This window comes from Tenebrio molitor, chromosome 9 (assembly GCF_963966145.1).
Source record: "Tenebrio molitor chromosome 9, icTenMoli1.1, whole genome shotgun sequence".
NCBI lineage: Eukaryota > Metazoa > Arthropoda > Insecta > Coleoptera > Tenebrionidae > Tenebrio > Tenebrio molitor.
Window position 1 is genome coordinate 18459432 of NC_091054.1, and position 20565 is coordinate 18479996.

At 34.4% G+C, this 20565-nt stretch overlaps 1 protein-coding gene across 1 annotated transcript in view; it reads left to right on the forward strand.

Annotated features, from left to right (window-relative positions):
- The first annotated feature begins 11626 nt into the window (after positions 1-11626).
- Positions 11627-20565, forward strand: part of LOC138137828 (uncharacterized) — a 133174-nt gene continuing 124235 nt past the window's right edge. Inside the window, exon 1 of the mRNA XM_069057401.1 lies at positions 11627-11793. Within this exon, the coding sequence (XP_068913502.1) occupies positions 11733-11793 (61 nt within the window). The 5' untranslated portion in view covers positions 11627-11732. The remainder of the gene's footprint in view (positions 11794-20565) is intronic.

Sequence of the window (20565 nt, forward strand, 5' to 3'; positions counted from 1 at the left end):
TGCAATCTCCTTATTCTTCAGTAATCTTCAATCGGTGATGGTTTATATCAATTTATAGAGAATGATCTAATTCTTCTGCTCGTTCTATTTCACGAAATGAATGATTTTTCATACTCTGACTCAATTCTCTTCTTTCTTATTCTTATTGTTAAAGCAACAACAACGAAGTGACAACGAAACGACTTTTCCTGAGCGGTCACCCATCCAAATATTGACCGCACTCACTTTGCTTAACTTCACTAATGAAACGAAATTAGTGCTGTAGCGATTTTGTAGAATTTAATACATATTTTTTGGGCAAAACGACTTCTGGTCGCCTTCCTTTTCCAATTTAAAAATTGCATGTCCACCGACGACTTCATCGCCTCCCCACAAATACCCCCAGTCGCGTGTCCCACTTTGACGTTTTAAATTCGGACACCTCCCCATCCATTTCGCACCTTATCAGATTGGTATTTGTTTGGGCATTTTGAGGGAAGAAAACTGCGCCGCACTTATCACTGTGCTCGCCATTCCGTGACCGCTCCATCCTAATTAAATTCATCGAATAAATTAATTTGGCGGTTGTGGCATTCTGACGGGTTTCCGTTTCGGGAATCCGCCGGCACACATTCGAAGTTGTATTGCACTTCCGCCTCGCGAGTGGAGTTCGACCCTCGTAATGCACCAGCGAACAGCGTCAGAGAGCTGGAGGGTTGTAGAACCACCGAGTGATAGTTGGAACTATTCAGTATGCATATAAGAGGGTTGGCACCCTCTCCGATTCAAGGGTAAGTGGTACGCGATGAAAACTAACCGCAAACACACTACGCCGGTTTACAATAAATCAAACTTTATGATATGGAATTATGGGGTTGGCAACCGTGCGCTGGGAAATTCGTCGGATTCCTGGAGGGTGCACGCGATTGGGTGCAGTTGAAGGCGAAAAGAGATCACTTCAGCTCGATTTTTAGCACAGTAGGGGTAAAAGAAATCAGGGTCAAGGTCTGTGCTTCCAGGAGAATTATATTTCCTACGGGATTCGCGATTCATACAGGTACACGAGTTAAGAATGATGTTGCAGAAGTATATAGAAGACATTTTTTAAAGTAATCTGTGAGTAATCTAGAAAGAATAGAATTGCAACGAGCTTTGGGATAAAAAATAAGTGACAGATTTTGCCAGGAAAAGGAAACATCTTTCAGTTCATTCTACTCTCTATAGGCAACAGGTCAGAAGAGCAAGCTACAGCTATAGCTTCAAATCTTCTTGCTCCAGAAACATGGTCATTTTTTGGAGAGTGATGTCCAACATACAGTGTGGAAACTACGAGTACTTATGGAATAAATTCAATAATTTCAAAACTAATGAAATTTATCGAAAACGTTGAAACAGGTTAATATTTATTTCTCATAATGCTTATTTTAAGTAGCTTCACTTGTTCATGACGTTATCCATTTTTGAGCTATGACGTCATACTCATTTTTTTTTCAAAATGACAACCCCTACTTTTTTTTTCTTCTCTTTCTGATAGACCTTCATACTGAAACATTTCGACTTCCTTGACTTTTCCTCGATGATTTTTTTTTCTTCATTTGATGTATTGTTGGTTGCCGCATTCCCTCGGATGAAATTTTTGCGGAAAAATACGAAACAAAATTAATGAGAAAAGAAATATTTATGGATCCTACGTTGTGTTTTATTTTTCATTTTGCTTAATTAGGTTCTAACAAGAGGCCGTACCTTCGGAAGGTTTTTCAAAATAGAATTAAAACGATTGAGCACACTTCACATAAATTTTATTTAACAAATAATCGAGTGTGGTGGTGTTTGGTCCCAACAAATGGTAGAAATAAATAAATGAATTTAATAACAGAAGTTGGTGGAATTTGACCCAATGAGATTTGACTCGCGGCCTTCGAATTGCGATCTGACTCATGAATAAATGACTAAGCTGGGCAAATATAGGAGTTTATGGCGCGAACAGCATTATAAGAGTTTGAGACGCGAACTATGTGATCCGGTGTAGATTTGAATTATTTCCCCAATAAAATTGAACCCGACGCCATACCTTGGAATCTCATAGATCACCCTGGTCTACTCCGGTGGTCGAAAATAAAAGGGAAAAAAGGTTCTAACAGGGACAAAGGGTACCGCTCTTCACGTGTCAGCTGGCTTAGCTAACTCTGTGCTCTTACGCCGGACCACAGCTAATTGAGTGCGACGGACACTGGCGGTAGCTTCCCGAACTCGAGACTCCAAAACATAAATAATGAATGGAAATGTTTTATAATGATTGTATACTAGTTCCCCTTGACGAGAGCACGTTTTCCCAATCGGTAAATGCAAGAAGATCACATACTTCGCGATAAAGAAATTAATTCAAGATTATAAAGTCACGTGGTCGTCAAATGCTCAAAGAAAATAATATAATCTTTACGATAGTGAACTGATGTTGTGTGAATAATTAAACCGCGACTACAATTTAAGTACAAGAATTAGAAAAATAATTTACCTTGTAAATGTGAAGTACGTAGTCACAAAATGGCTGCTGGAGGTAACGAACGTACCTCCGGCTACTTTTGGAGATCAAACACCGAGTGAATCAAAAAAGCCTTGTTTCCCGTTCCGCATTCGCTTTTATCATTTCTGGCGCACCCCACTTTCGCAACCCCTACTTGACCAAAGTGACCAATCAACTCGGTTCTACTTTACGCCGATCGCGACATCTTTTCGATATCTCTAAAACTTTTGAAATTACAGTTTCCGTTTTCCATCATAATCTTAAATGTTTAAATTTAGACTTTTGTTGGGATCATACCGAATGTACATAATTTGTTGTTGAATTAGAACTCTGAAAAAGAACACTAAATTACTGACTCTATACAATAATAAAAATCAGCACCAAGAATTAGACAGGATTAAAATGAAACAAACAGAATTAAAATAGAACAAACATAATTAAAATGGAACAAACAGAATTAAAATGAAACACACAGAATTAAAATAAAACAAATTCACCTTATTTTGAAACCTAAATTGGGCTTGAAACGCTGTTACGTAAGTGTCATATCATGCAACTAAACTCCATTGACCTGCTACTTCTAAAAATTGTTCTACATTGGTTTGATTCACCAAAACTGTTCTAATTAATTCGTAATTTTCATTATCTCTCTTTCACTCACACCTCTGATTTCTACGACTACCTGGCTTTACCGTTACCGTGTTGTTCCTGTTTTCTACCGACTCCCTTTCTACTTTGCTTTTTTACTTTTCTAACTAAAAGTGCAAACGATTCTAGTTATTTTGTACGATAAAGCGCTCTGTTTCTAATTTGCAATTCTCACCCTTTAATTACAAATATGCCACAAATTTGAGAATGCTAAAAAAAGTAAATTAACGTAATGAACATTGATTTGGTGGTTCTCTCAATTATCCCCTGATTTTAACTGGACTCCCCAAATTGTCGAACGAGTAAATTTGGCAATGTTTCTTTTCCCATGAAAACTGTTATCTTTGTGTTGTATTCGGACCAGGCGCGTACCTGCATTTTCAAAGAAAGGTTGGCAGATTTCACTTGAGGAATGTGGTACCATTCTTGCCGACACGGCATCAATAAAATTTACAACTGACCAGCACTTCCGTCGCAAATGAACTAAATTTAAAATATTTCGTTGAAATTATTTTAAATTAAAATTCTTAATTTTCGAACCTATTTGGACCGTTACAATACTAGCTAAACGATGAATGAAAAAAATTGGTACCTTACATATCAATTTTTTTGAGAAAATGACAAATTTTACTTCAAAAATTTAATTTAATTTTTAATTTAAAAATTCTTTTATATGGGTTTATTTAAAATAGAAGATTTATTTCAATAGACCAAACAATTTAGAAGATTTAAGGCAGAATGAAATGGAACAAATCAGCCCTAACATTATTGAGCGCAGTGTACAAAGTGTCGGTGAGTGCCAAATAGTTGGCGGGAGGCAATTTCAACATTTGCATTACATTTTATTGTTAAGCTTAAATGTTTGTTTGTTTTAGTTTGAGGTCAGTTAAAATTTTTTTATCAAAATTTAAATTAAATTTTTGAAGTAAAACTTATCATTTTCTCAAAAAAATTGTTATGTCAGGTACCAATTTTTCTCATTCATCGTTTAGGTAGTAGGAAGGTCTATCAGAAACAGAAGCAAACAGTGGGGGTTCCCATTTAAAAAAATTGGTGATGACATCATAACTCAAAAATGGATGACGTCATGAACAAGTGAAGCAACTTAAAATAAACACTATGAGAAATAAAAATTGACCGGTTTCACGTTTTCTAAAAATGTCATTAGTTTCGACATTACTGAATTTATTCCATAAGTAGTTTTCACACTGTATATGACATTTCACATTTTTTCTCTCATGGTGATACCTTCTAACCCATGATCTGGGACCACTCGTTTATGAGCAAATTGGAATTCGCCCTTGAATATTTGTCTCTCCAGTCGTATATTTCTTGGCATCAATTGGGTCTCATAGATAGAAGAAGATCTAGATTTAGGTGGTATGAATGAAGACACAATCAGAAAAAAAATTGGACAAGGAATTATTTGAGATGGTACTAATCCAGATTGTGTTTGAAGAGGAATTATGCTAACTCATGGATTAGAAAGTACCATAGTTAGCAATAGAATTTGAACTTTGGTATTACGGGAAATGCTTTTAGCAATACAATTCAAGACTAAGTATAATACCATAAAGAGAAGTTTTCAAGAGCAAAGACATTTGGTGCAATTGTCGTGATCAGCTTCTTTTTCGAATCTGCCACATACAGACTATAGTTATAGCTTGGGATTATAGTTTGTCGTTTCGATACCTTAGAAGAACTGAAACATCATCTATAGTTTGCTTAGAATGAGATGTCGCAATGAGATATTGATGACCTCATTGAAGGATTTTCCGAAGAATTGAAGAGTGCTTTGTTGATCGCGATGATGATATTTTACGAAGAAGAAAATTCCTTTGACAATTACCTTTGGTTATAGATTAATTGAAAACTTGCACCTCTAGAATCTAAAATATAGTTTCTTGTATTTTTTTTTTCTAAAAATAGTTAACAAATAATATTTCTATTAAGTCACTGACAGGTTACTTCTTGTTGTCTGACTTATTTTCTTCTTTCTCCCTACTTCTGTCTTTTGAACTTTCTCCTCGCCTGAACAGTAAGTAAACATTTTAATGTTATATCTTTCTAATTACCTTTGCTAAATATTCTTTTTTCCTCGTTCTTCACTTAAAAACTCAAATTTGTCACTTTGAACTATACAAGGTGTAACAGAAATAAGTAATTTTAACCAGTAACAGAACTCGTCATGATGATCGGCAATTTTGTTTAGCATTTTCCCCCCCATAAAATAACGACGCGTTTGTGTAAACCTTCGAAGCACAGGTTCTAATAATGGACAGTATTTTGATTTCGTAAAAATGGTTAAAACCGTTGTCACATTTACAGTCACTTCTGGTCTCCAGTGGCGGGTAGCGAAATTTTTGGAAACTTTTAAACAATTTTAACTCATTAACGAGAACGTTTACGAACATTTTTTTTTTAGAAAAGTTGATGAATTTTATTATCAGTTAAAATTAATGTACTTATTTCTGTTACACGCTGTATATGATACTCGAGTCTAAATTCTACCACTCATGATGATATTTTCTAACCCATGATCTGCTCATGATCATTTCTTCATAAACAAAATCTGGATTTGTCTCCGAGCATGTTCCTATTATGCGTCTTCAGCGTTGTCGTTCTTGATATCATCGGAGTTTTGCAGATAGAGAGAATTCACAAAGAAATCGGTTGAGATGGGAATAATTCAGATTTTATTTGAGAAAGAACGATGGCAATTCAAGGGCCAAGAAATGCCACAGTTATCAGTAGAATTTGGAGAATTAGAAACAGTTTTTTAACAAAATAATTTAAGACTAGATGCAGTAGGTAGACAAAAGTCGAGATTCGTAGAGGGAATTGATGAAAAGCTGTTCTCATTGTCAGCTTGCTCTGTGGATCTGCCACCTATTGAAACGAGTGGGATGCAATATTTCTTTTCAGAATATAGAGTCATCAATAATTTGCGTGGGGGAGAGATGTATATAGCAATAAGTTACTGATGACCTTGTTGAAGCATCTTCCAAAGTACTGAAGAGTGTATTGTTAATCATGGTGATGTTATCATATCAAGAAGAAGATTTCTTCTACATTAGTCTTCTAGAATCTAAAAGATCTAAGATACATTTAAATGTTAAACGTGAACCGTGACTTTTTGATGAGAGACTTACTTTGCTTCTTCCTTTCCAGTTTCCATTTCTGTCTTCTGAAATTCTCACCTTGACAACACTCGAACGTTCTAACCTTCTACCTTTCTTAGAAGTATTTCTAATTTTTCTTCTGCCTCATTCCCTACCTAAAAATCCAAAGTTCACCGTTTGAATTAGTATTGCAAAAAACTTCAGGTGAAAAGCTCTGGAGCTTTCGTCTTGCAGTTTAAATTCTTTCTTTTTTCACTTCTTTCGTCGTTTACGTGTTCTAGGTTTATCTACCATCTAATTAAACTCAAAATTAATTCATTTTATCTCTCGCTCTTTTAAATGTTTAAAATTTCGTTAACAAAATGAAAAACTCCATTTAATGCTGCTGTCCGTGTTGCGTTTCTCTTTTATTCCCGAATATTTCTTTTTAATCCCGTCAGTTAAATCGAGTTGATTTTTGTTGGCATCGTTTGAGCCCATTACAGACCTAAAACATTTCGCGGAGGGTTATTTTCACAAAAAAGTCCCACTGAAACAGTAAAATTCAGAACAATTTTTTTTTGTCAAACAGTGACGAGCTTTTGTGCGCTAATCCTGCGTTTAATTTAAACCAACACGCGCAGGTATATTCCCGGGTAATACTACTTTTGCTCTCTTTGAAGTGAAAATCTATAACCTACTCCACCATAAAAAGGACTAGAACTGCCGTTCGGACAATAACGGTTGGAATAATTATAATAAAAAGTCGCGTTCGGGTTTAGCAACCGGAAAAATGTCAAATTAATCAGGTGGGAAATTTAGGGCGGCTCGAAAGCTCGGATTTGGGCGAAATGGGCGCTTGCATATACTGGGCAGAAAAAAATTGGGACAAAACGCAAAAAAGACATATCCGTGAGATATCTAATTCATCAGATTGTCTCCAATTGTAAATTATTTATGTCTCAAAATTTTACTATGGTAGTTCTGGTAGAGACAAAAAAAGTAGGAAAATTGAAATAATTTTATTTTTTGTGCTAAGGTACTTTGAATCCCTTCAAAGTATAAAGTATCTAATTGTAAGTAATTTATGTTTCAATTTTTTATAGTAACTGGTACTATACATGGTATTTTGCAAATGATAATGAGCCCGACGCAATTGAAAATGCAACCCACAATACATTTGTAAAGCAAACTTGAATATTTTCCGCTTCCATATTCAGGTTTGCTTTGCAAATGTATTGTGGGTTGCATTTTCAATTCAGTCGGGCCTATTATCACTGGTGAAATGCCTTGTATATAGTATTTTTGGTAGACATTATAAAGTAAAAAATTATCGAAATAAAAATTTTAAGAGTAAAAAGTATCTAGGTACTGGATCTAGAGAATATGAAGGTTGTTCCATTATTTTGCATTATAGGCAGCACACGTTGTTCTAATTTTTCCCTTTTCATTCCTCGACGACATTCTGAACAAATGTTGCAAAACTTTGTCTGTGGTCCTTGAATTTGAACAATTTTACGACAGGATTATTCCATTATGCAAGTCGGTTTAAATTGGAAATTTCTCATAAATTATGCAAGCTGTATATGTACATGAATATACTCACTCTGTTAGTGCTAATGGAATAAAATTTGTCTTGGTTGGTAAAAACCTTTTCGGTGGTGTTTATCAAATTTAATGCTTTGTTAAGTGACAGAGGGTAGAGTGAAATATTAATGGCGCGTGGTTACAGTGACACGGAGATGTTGGAAAGAAGGACACAAATTATGTAACACTTGTCATTCTGATCAAATAGTAAATAAATTTACGACACTAAGAACACTGCTACGAAGTGTTCCTTCAAATATTTAACGAATGGGAAGTTGAAATCACTTGATGGGATTGTTTAAATTTTGAATTTCATTATCGAGTCACGAGTGTTCCATTGGAATTAATTAAACCTTTCAAATAAGCAAAACACTAGTAAAAAAATACTTTCAATTGACCACGTTTTTCAATATTTCAAAAGAAGTTGCTTGAGTCAAATTAGCCTAACGTGGTGTATGAATTTTTGTTTAAATAATTTTCAAGACAATAAATATGCAACAATAAAAAGGAGACTTTCGAGATAAATACAGGGTGTTCTCGAAATGCATGTTAAAAAAATGGTACATAGTTGGTGACGATGAATAGAAGTTAAATACGATTTTTTTTCTAGTACTTACGTAAAAGTTTTTGTTTTTGAGATATGTATGAATCATTGAAAATTTGCTAGAAATTTCCAGTACGCTACTGACTTAAAGTAATTGAGAAAAAAAGATACTGGAAATTTAAAGCAAATTTTGAGCAAATTTGCAATGGTTTATAATTCAAAAACAAAAAGACTTTTATTTAAAAAAAAAATGTATTTAACTTGCTACTTGAGGACACCCTGTATAATTACGATAATCGACATTTTAAAAATGTAGAAATAGTATTAGTAGTGGAAGAATGAACAATTTTCTATATGTAAACATTGTAAATGAATCTACCTCTGCAATTAAAAAACATTCTACGAGTTAGCAGGAAGTGGGCAATAGATGATAATATTTGCACAGTTTTATTTTTATCTGTTGATTAAAAGTTATGACAGGAAGGAATAAATATTATAGTTTTACCGGAAGATATTTTATCTAACAACTCCAATTTATGCAGTTTGTTTGCACTAACAGTGGTGATGATACAAGCTAATTTGTAATTTGTCTATTTGTATAACAGTCCAGTCAAATTGAAAATTTGCTTGCGTTAAATCCAAGAGTTACAAACTTGTTATAAACAATTTCACAGTAAATGTCTACACAAAATTCTTTGAATTTTTGTACCTTCTGAGCATTTGATTTTTCCCAAAAAATTTATTTACATATTATGGAAATTAAAATAATTAGCTTGGAACGAATAACGAACATTGAATTTTAAATGATTTTTTTATTCCATTCAATGAAATCATTTTCAGATTCTTGGCGTTTTTTTTTTTTGACTATTTAGGTAAACAAAATGTCATAAACAATTTCGCACAAGCCTACAATTTTTTTCTGATGTCTTGATTTTATCCGAACGAAAATGTGAGTGAAAGTAAGAAAAGGGGTTTTAGTATTTTTTCTTTGTATTTCTTTTGATCAAATGTTTATAAATTTATCAGGCCGAAACGGTAATTAATACGAAAGAAAACTAATAAAATGTTTCCTATATTTTTTCGATATCTCTCTTTCTCGATGTATTTAAGTTACAATAATTGTTTTGCAGTATTCGGCCGCGTCACGCCATAGCCATTTTGCCTCTCTACACTAATTTATATAACAAATTATTCAAGAAATAATGGACATACCTGGCAAATGAAAGTAATATTTTATTTGGCAAATAAGTAGATGACCGTTGTTGTGTTATAGTTTTTTTCGTATTGTAAACCATTTCGGTTGTCCAAACTTATAAAATAAAAATGAATTAATACATAATTGAAACCTCTTCTTACATTTTCTTTTAAAAATCTCTGAGCTTAGCACAAAAAGACTGACTTCTACTCTTAATGATATAATTTACTAATTATGTAACTATAATAGTTGCTCTACAAATTTTTATTATTTTTGTAAATTGTTTAAATAGTTGCCTTAGTATTTCCTCCTGTGTGAACTTATAACAGGGTATAATGAATCTAAATGTACCAGTTTTATATACAGGGTGTTTCTGAAAAACGTGTGTTAATTTTAACCAGTGAAAGAACTCGCCAATTTATGAAACTTTTCTCTATAACATTTTGTAAAATTCGTAAAAGTATTCCAAGATTTTTTGCCCCACAATTTTTACCAAACGAGTCGTTTTGTGTGATTAACTAGTTTCTATGTTTTGTAACCATGAGAATCTAAATTTTGATTATTTATTTTTTTCTATAACAATGGAGCTTTTTAATAAAGCTCTGTTTCTATCACAACAGAAAATTTTTGGCCCTTACCCATAGGCGGGTATACACTTTGATGGTTAATTTATTCCAAATTTTAAATCAATTTGTAGTGCTTTTTCGTAAAAATGTTATAGAGAAAAGTTCCATGATTTGGCGCGTTCTTCCACTGGTTAAAATTAACACACGTATTTCAGAAACATCCTGTATTTTTGTATTCATACAATTAATGCAAGTGATTAAATGGCCGCCGGCGTAGATTGATCAGACTATAACACGAATAAAGAGATGAAATACAATTCCAGGAAAACTTCAAAAATCAAATGATGATTCAATATTACGAAGAACAATAAATTGACAATACATTTTTTACTAGGGTATCATTTTTCATGAGACGCAGAGCACAAAAAAAAATTACTATCAAAGCGGCAATTATTGTATTTATTATTAAATTAAAATTCAACTGAAAGAACTAACCTATAACGCACAATTACGCACTGCAGCATCATCTTAAATTTATTTTACTGAAAATATTTTGTGCAACACAATTTATCAATTATTCCCATTAACGTTATCATGTTTGCAATCAGTCTGTTTTAATCACCCTTCCAGAACAATAATTTTCATGCAAATTAGGAATTATATCCGTCTCTAATTGGACTGTATTGAATTTGTACATGGGCTAAAACATTTTTTCAAATTAATTGGATTATAAAGGATACAATGTACAATTAACTGTCCCAATTAAAAAAGAATCCATATTTATTAAAAGTGTTTATTTGGAGTATGGATTGTGCAGTGGTGTACCCAATACTTATACCTAATTTCACATTTAAATCTTTATTTGTTTTGTTAATTTTTCTTGAATTATCTTCTTTTCTTGTTTTTTCTTCTAGCTCTCTCCTCGCATTTTTTTTTTTGTAGTTTTTGAATTAGATTTAAAATATTATGAACTGTAGTCTTTGAGAAAATTTCTTTTTACAATTTTTTGAAACTCCCCCTTATACAATAAAATTTATCCTTGTATTTTTTTTCCTTGGCTCTCTTCCGAGCCACTTCCAAATTTTTATAATTAACTGTGACATAATATCTGCACTTTGCACTACCACCCCTTCCCGCCCCCAACTTTCGCTTCTCCACCTGCCCACGCTGCCCCACCTGTTTTTTCCCGTTTAAGAATATTAAATTTTCGAAAGCACTCCAGTATTCACAACTGAATTAAAAACCGCACCATCTCCTTTCACTCAGCCTCTCCATTAAGACGATTGCTTTCGCAGTCCTGCCGTGCTAAAAGCTCGCCGAACAGCTTTATTTAAAGCCCATCGCACCTCTGCCGTGTTTATTCCCGTCCCTTTTTATTTTATTTTTTTCATCATCATCGTCCCTAAGCGGGCGCGACGTGCCCACCTGTAAGGAAGACCGCTCGGAGGGGGCAGTCGCGCGCCGCTTCCCGTCGGCGGACTCGCCGCCGATGATCACCAGTTGGTCTCGCGCGCCGCCCCCGGAACGCCGCATCGACGATCCGCTCGAACGACGCGCGAGTGATGGTGTGCCGTGAATTCTGAGCGAAATGGAGAAGTTTGAGGTGGTGCTTTTCAGAGTGGGATTTTTTCTGGCGGCGGTTTTGACAGGTGAGTACCGGAATTTTCCGGGGACGGGATTTATGCGCCCGAAAACTTGCCCAACTGTCGAGGCGTTCTGTTAGGCGTGTTGCTAATACAGGAGTGCTTCATAATTTATGAGCCACATTCCGGTGCATTATGAAAATTATTAGGTCGAAAATTTGTGTCGAGGATGCTCCCTTCAAAGCTGCAATTTTACGACGAAACTTCTCCACTCATTTTTTTTTTTTTCAAATGAAACTTTACAATCATCCATCTCCTGATTTTTTCTTCTTTTCACATTTTGTCCCTCCCATTTTAATTTTCTCATTTATCCGGATGTTCCATACTAAGTGGTGTTTATTAGAGGCGTTATAATTAAATGTGTGTGGGGTAATTGCCCGGAAAATAGTCGACTCGCTTCTGCTAATTCCTAGTTTGTTCTGTGCCAGTCACCTTTTCATAATTGGGATATTTTGGGTTACGAGTTAATTTTCAACCCAATGATAATTGAATTTTGACCTTGCAAATCATCACACTTTGGACCTCTCCAGAAACATTCATTTATTATTTCCCCATCGATAAATTTTTTTTCGTATAGACATTTTTATTTGCTTGCTTAACAGAGCACTCGAGAAGTCTCTCGATAGACTTTTATTGCAGTTACACAAGCATTATGCTAAAAGTGTTTCACGCAAGGATGCATTTGTTGAAATTTATTTGAAGTGGAGATGTTGCTTTTGGGCTCATGTTGGGCTTGGGGAAGTGCAGTAGCAGTCGCTGTCTGTGTGATATTCCCTAGCTGAGTTCTCTTTGACGTAGCTCTTCAGAATCGAAACAAAAACATTTGTCACTACTTTGAATATTTCTATTCTTGCGTGATTTCTTTATAAAATGTCTTATTTTACTACTGTCACGTATCTGAAACATTATGTATATCACAAAGAAAATTATTTTGCCATCTCTGTCTTTGTCTGGTCTGATTGCAAATGCCTAAAATTAAAATTATTGTAATTTGAAGTTCTGAAAGATTATTAATTGTTAAATAAATGTGTATTGTATTATTATCACTTTTTGTGTTTGTTTTTTTATCAGAGAATTTCTACACTGTTGGAAACATACATTCAGAATATAAACGAGGTCATCAATCAAATGTCGTAGATTATAGACTTCTGAACACATTTCTGTCGTTTCTTCAGTTATGATCAATAACTTTCCATAATCTGGAAAAGGAATTACTTTTATAAAATCGCTCGTCTACACTTTATACAAGAAAAATCTGTTCGTTTCAGTCTGCACAAACAGAAAATAGATTGCGAAGTATGTTTGGAAATGCACTAAAAATTTAAATTAAATCTTGCTCTAGGAATAGTTAAACAGGAACAAATATAAACAAGACTGCTGCTTTTACAGCACGTCGTTGAAGAAAACAAATTGGTTGAATTTTAAATGAAATAAATTTATATCTCAAGGGGAGTCAGTTTATAGAAAACAGCAAGCTTATGCTTTAAGATTTTTTTTGCAGTGTAAGTAAAATCTTTCCTGTATCGGGACTATTTAGTATTATAAGAAAAAGAAGACAGAAAGGTCTTCAATTTGAGAAAATAATTATAATTTTGTGATAAATAGTATACACTACAAGGCATTTTAAAGTTTAGGAAAAAAAGTGTATTTTTTCCACTTTCAAAAATCGAAAACCTATTTAAAATTATTTCTACCTGGTCTCAAACATTCTTTGTAGTAGAGATATTTTCATATTTGATGGCGGAAACAAAAGACTGAGAAATGTCACAAATTTGTATTGTCAGTGTCAAACGTTCGTGATTTCGACAGAAATGCAGCAAATTGGCAATAAGAAAGTTATTAATCGTCGAACTAGAGACATAATTTGTAATACGTTTGATTATATGAGAATAACTTTTCCTTTTGAAGCACTGACAAAAATTGGTTTCCTTAGAATTTATTTTTTCAATCTATTTAGCGAAAATTTAAATTTACCTAGACATTCCTTTTTACGGCGTTTATGAGAAATTTGACACTGACAATACAATTTTGTGACATTTCTCAGTCTTTTGTTTCCGCCACCAAATATGAAAATACCTCTATCTAGATTGTATGTGAATTTTTCCAAAATTTTTAGACGTCGTTTAGATTCTTGTGAATCATGCTAAATTGGAGCATTTCGCGGCGCGCTTCTCGACATCTTTTATGGTAGCTGGAATAATACCATCTGTGGCTTTATTTTAAACATATTGTGCTCTGTAAAAAAATCTAAACAATTTTGGCCCAGCTGTCAGAGTTTTTGACAACTTGAGATCAAAAAATGTAATTTTCAAAACTTTAGTAATTTAAAAAAATTGTGTTATTGAGGTTGTCAGTCGGCCAAAATTCGATCTGACAACTGTAAGAAAAGTTTCCAAAGTTTTGAAAACTTGTACGTGTCTCTTAGTATTATTATTATTTTCAAGAAGTTTCCTTTTTGCTTGCAAACTGCATCGAGCTCGTTACACTCCGCAGATCCCTCTCTGCTAATCTCCACGGCGGCAAACAGCCTCCAGATGTAAAATCCTCGGCTAAGGATGCGCTTGCAATTCTTACCTCCTCCGGAATCGCACCGGATTCGATTTTTGTGGCGGCGCCGCGCGCGCTCTGTAATGCAAGGAGATTTGGGTTTGTGTCTGTTTTGTTAGGCCGTCGCCGTCGCAATAACAATATTTTGACAGCACACGCGCAATTTTCGCAATTTCCACTAATCCAACTTAGTCTTTTCCTTTCAGGCGAAAGAAAGCGGCTGGCTCACCCTCCTGAATTGTCTTAACTAAACATTCTTGTTGTTTTTCGCGCGAACGACTAATTACGACGAAACGATACGGTGGCCGGGTCGGAGGCGGCGGTTATTCAATTAGCACGGGCCGCCGCCGGCCGGTCGTCTTCGCAGGACCGGGGGAATTTCACCTCGTGTGTGTCGAGGACTTCGGCGTCTTCCGAATAATCAGCAATTAATTCGGGAAAAAATTAGTGGAGGGAGTTTTCGTCCAGTTCTTCTGGATTAAGAAAGTTAATAAAGAGGAGATGCTGACCCAGATTTATATTCTCTTCTTCTCTCTGTCGGAAAAGCTATACCTGACTTGCATATTTTTTGCTTACTCCCATATTTCATCGGATACTTAAAATAATTTCTTGGGAGGAATATTGGAACGGGTGAGACTGGGGTTTAATAAAAGTGGAAAAGTGGACGAGGGGATTAATCCTAGAAAGGAGCATAAGTTGGAGCGGCGTTATTTACATTTCTAAGTGTATCACTTGTTTAAGGCTCCCAAGGGAACTGTTAAGTCTAATTCAAGAGAAAATTGCTCCATATACAAAATGAAATGTTAAATATTTTCACCGCAAAGCAGAATCTCGAAATTATTATTATTATGACTATTGTTCCTAGTGAGAACGGACACATTTTTTACCTACACAATTTAAGAAAAAAAATCTTGTTAATTGTAGACTTCTGTTTACTTTTTCAGTAGTTGGAACAAAATTAAAAAGGAGGTAAAATTCATTGAGGATTTTTACTCGTTCAACAGGAATGACACCGGAAAAAGTTGATAACGTTTGCTGTGAAACAGTTTTGTATAGAGATCACTAAATGAATTGTATTTTACGCAGACAGTGCAGCCAGAAAGTTCAAGCGGGAAGCTTCTTCGTGAGAGAGGGTTTCTCTTTAATAAAACAAAATTTGAAGTTTCTTAATGAGATGTTTGATGTGCCTAATACCTTTAATAAAGCGAGTTGGATTTGATTCTTTTCTCATAAGTTCTGGCAACTTCCTACATGACGTAATTTTTTTTTTTGTAAAAATTTGAGAGCAACCGAGTTGTGTAATGTGCTATACTTAATTAGGACACAAATCTGGAGTGCTTTTCGTAACGTGTCTTGTGTAACACATCGTAGTAAGGGTTATCGGAAAGTTCAAGGTTCAGATTAGAAACTTTTACGTAATTAATATTGCTTGGGTTAATATGTTCAACAATAATAAATATGATGATATTATATTTAAAAGAGGTCTGTAAGAGAAGAAATCAAGATGATTGTGAAGATTCTACATTCAGACGCTGGATCTCCAGCCAAGAAATAAAAACAATACTATGTTTAGTTATATAGTACCGAGCGATCATTTAAAAAATAAATCGAGTTTGCTTTGGAGCCTATGCTATAGCATGGGTTGCCATAGGTAACACGCCGACTCGATTTATTTTTTAATTGATCGCACCGTATTATAAAAAATATTTTTCTAAATTAAAAAACTCGGGAAAGCTCAATTGGGACGGTACGAACGTGTAAATGATAACACTTGACACATCTGTCACAAATCAAGGATATACAGTGACTCACCAGGGTTTTTTTTCCCATAACTCGATCATGATGAAAGGCTCCAACCACAGGCGTCGTCTTCAGAGCGCTACCTTCCGAGGTTGCGTCGCATGTTATGGTAGCAATTGTAACAGCCTCAGGGCCCGATTTCAAGTCATAGTCGCAAATAGGTGGTGCAGCGCAAATGTATAGCTATCTTTGTCCTACACATTAATTACCAATATGCGTCATCTTTCTCGCTTGCGACGTTACTATGACAACAACAATTGCGACCGTCGCAAGTCAACTTGAAATCAGGCCCTCAGTGTGTAGTTTGCGATGTACAGCCCGCCCGCAGTCTTCGCAGAAGGAGACCGCCACTGTCAGCGTGAGAGCGCGATAGCTCCCGTCCATTCGTTACTAATGTCCCTTCAGTGCTTGGGAACCGGGATTACCTCATAACCTTTTATCAAACAAACATACATATGATCTGTGCATTTGGTTGCTACCACCGGCCATCCCTACAGTATACGCCCGATCAACGGCCCAGCCCTGTGTGTGCCTAACGTGTCCCACCAACTCGTTCGGTGCTAGAGAATATACCATGGTATCTGCCAGAGATTTTACACATTGATATAGTAAAAAAAAAATCAAAATTAATCAAACTTGAATGTTCTATATTTCTATTTTTTGAATTAACAAAATATGTTTTATAATAAACTAGGCAAAAATGAATAGGGAATTCCACAATTTTTCTTGGAAAGCAAAATAATTGCCCCAATCGTCCCACGTATTCTTAAACATAAGATAAATTTAAAATGTTACAAGTACTTGAAACATTACATTTAATGTGTATATTAATATATTTGTAACACATTTCATTACAAATTTTAAACGGTATTTATAAAAAATTCAAAAAAGGAAAAATTCCCTATTCATTTTTGCCTAGTTTATCTAATATTTACTATATAGGGTACGTCTGCTTAAACTTTATATTTGAATATCTTCGTTATTTTAAATGACTGCTCAATGATATTTAGTCTTAATAAAGGCTGCATTGCCCTCTTTACATAGGCACTACAAAAATTAACAAGGATCTGGACAGAAGAGGAATATTCAAGAAAAAAATTAATGAAAAAAAATTATTTTCACCATTTTCTAACAATATAACTTTTAACATGCATATCAAATGTTTCTGTGTAGATTTTCTGCCTAATAATCATCCTAGTGCTTATTATTGACGAATAAATTAATGTTAAATAAAGACAATTTCCAGACTTCATTCACCAGTGTGTATTTACGTAAAAAAATACTTCAAGGCTTACTGATTTACAAAAAAAAAACATAATTAATTTATTATTTGACAACGTCAAAGTAAAAAAGTTCGTGAAATCTTTGAAATAATCTTTTATACAAGATGTCGTTCTCACAGCAAGAGAAAATTAATATTGTTTTTACGTATGGAGAGTGTCACCGGTGCTATCGAGCCCCAGCAAGAATTCTTCAGGCCCGTCAAGAAAATGATCAATTTTCCGAAATGAATATCAGATAAATTGTAAAGCTGTTTGAAGATACTGGCAGTGTTAAAGAATTGCCACGAGTAAGGGATGCACTCCCCAAAAATATTAACTTTCAAAATGCCGTTGTTGATTAGGTAACTGAAAATCCACACACAAGCACAAGAGCAGTAGCGGCTACACTGAATGTCTCACAAAGCACGATTATTAGAACTTTAAAGTCTTTGAAATTTCATCCATATGAAATGATCCTGCAACAGGAACTTCACTGAGGAGTTTTTATTCCAGAATTGAAAGGTGTGTGGAAGTTAATGGTCAAAATAAATTTTGAGCATCTACATACATAATTTATTTTGAGGACATTTTTTAAATTTTCTGTGCTGCTAATTGTGTTACAGATATTTTAATTGTTATTATTTTTTTAGTGTGTGCTTAAATTATTTATTCACCTTCACCCCCTCTTTAAGCTTGACGCACCCACTTCCATAATAGCCACTTTTATAAAAAAAAAACAAAAAAATAAGGAGGGTATCGGCTACCGGGTACCCCATGATCCATTGTTTAAAAAATCAAATTAATAACATTTGAATTCGTTTTATTGAAAACTTACTTTAAAATAGTTTAGTAAATTTTTCTAGAGTAGACTGATCCCTAGGATGCAGACGTACCTACACCGGAGTTTGTACATACATACTTATTTGAATTTTTATTGTATTTTACCGAATAGTTCAGTAGTAAAAGAATTTTAAATAAGATAACAATGCCCCGTCAAATTGACGTATCTAAATTATTTGCTGAAAAATGAGTCAACTGTGAAACAAATTCGTAACAACTTTTTACGTATAAACTCTGTTTTGAACACAGCTGGAAAATTAGTTCTTTTTAACACTAATTTATTGCGTAGTCATCAGTAAAAGTGTAATAAAAACAATACAGGGAGATACAGAGGCCACAGCTGAATATGTTATACTCCGTAATCTGAGAAAAAGCCAAAAAAAAATAATTTTACTGCGGTTATTTTTCAAATAACTCTGTATCCTTGCCTTACCTTAATTGATAATTAAAAAAGATATTCGGATATAAAGTTTTAGTAGACGCACCCTGTATAATACAGGGTATTTGGTGTTTAAGGTAACAAACTTTTCTAAGATGCACAGCTGGGTTAAATGAATAACCTTTCTTAGTGAGATTTTTTCAATTTGCTTTTTTTAGTATGCTGAACTAAACTGACTAAACTCTGTTTCCACTGTTTGAGAGCCACTGTTCGTATTTGTAATTATTAATACCAAGCTTATAAAGATTTGTAAAGGAAAATGCCTTAGCTGCCGCCTTTATAATTTAGAAATCCGGTGGATCTCACACAGTAGTCCTTCAAATTGAAAAAATCATTACTAGAAAATTATAACACATACTAAAAAATGTTACTAGAATTAAAGTTTTATTTTGTCTATTTCTTTACACAGGAGAAGTTTGTTACCTTATACCCCAAACACCCTGTATTTTCTAATAATATAATTGGGTGTATCCTTAAAGTTGGCGTTGAAGAGCCGATTGTGAACGCACCACTCGTCAGTCTGCAGAGTAAAACACAAACAACGCAAAAAGTGAGGTTAGATTTAAACAGCTGATCCGTGATCTGTAATCCGTGGTGCGTTCACAATCGACTCTTCACGCCTATTTTGAGGATAAATTTAAATGAACACCCGAAATAATAGGTGGGTATCATAAATACCCAAAGAAGTAGAAATTGTAGAAGTTAATAGGTAATAAACCTGGAGAAACTCCAAAAGAAATAAATACAATTTGAATGTGTTTGAGATTCGTTTCGAAAATTTTGAAAATCTTGCAGACTGGTATAAGCTTCAGCTGTGGAAGCAGTAAAGCTCTAGGTCCCCAGAACGTCCACAATTAATATCACTACCACAGTCAAAAAGTTTTGGTACTGTCTCTCTAGTTCAAGCTTCATTTTTCTTCTGATCGATGTGTGTTGTGATGGTCAAAAATAATGATGTAGTGGCGATTTGTTGTAAATGAATAATATTCGATTAGCACTTTACTTAAATCGCTTGGATATACTCTGGGTAATTGCTGGGGTCAAGGGGTGTCACAGAATGATATAGGTCAACTCTTGTGCCATCCTACTTCCGACATATTTCGGGAATTACAAATTGTCCGCCATAAATGTAATTAACACGCAGATTAATAGTGAGTAATTGAGTGTTGTTTCCACATATCAAAAAAAAATCATGAAATATTGTTGACTTTTTTACTTACACACCTAATACTAAAGTTTTGTAATTGTAATATTTCCACTCGAGTTTTGTACGTCAGCCAGAAGCTCCAATATCGGCGCAGCATAGTTTTAATTAAAATTATGATTAAAAAGATGTGGTGGTGAAACTCGACTAACTATTGCATAGCAAAAAGTGACCAGGAAAACAATTTATTCAAAGCTTCATTCTTAATTATTTTACGTCAGCGTTTAACGCTAATTACTGTTTTAAATTTCCCGAGGTGTCCAAACTTTATCCGAACCCATTGTAATTAAATTGGCTTCACTTTGGACAGTTTTGATTTTGTGACATTTCGGTGGAAAATATTTCGAGGGGCTGAGACAACCGAAAACATTTTTGTTCCAGTTTCTGCAAAAATATTACTGAAAAAATTGGTCTTTCGTTCTGTTGTTGTCGCAATTACATGTTAATCAGATTTTTTGTAAATGAAATTTATCAAATAAATTCGTCGTTCTTGTCTTGCCACCCTTTACTAAAACCACATGAGTGATCTGCAGATTGCAGACTCATGTCTACAAATGCTGATGATAGCAGTGGCGGCTCGAGTGTAATTAACAATAAAAGTAGAATTTCTCGTAGAAAAAAATATTTAACTATATCACTTTCCCAATGAATGCTGTTGGACTAGGTGTTACTGACGTCATCACCTG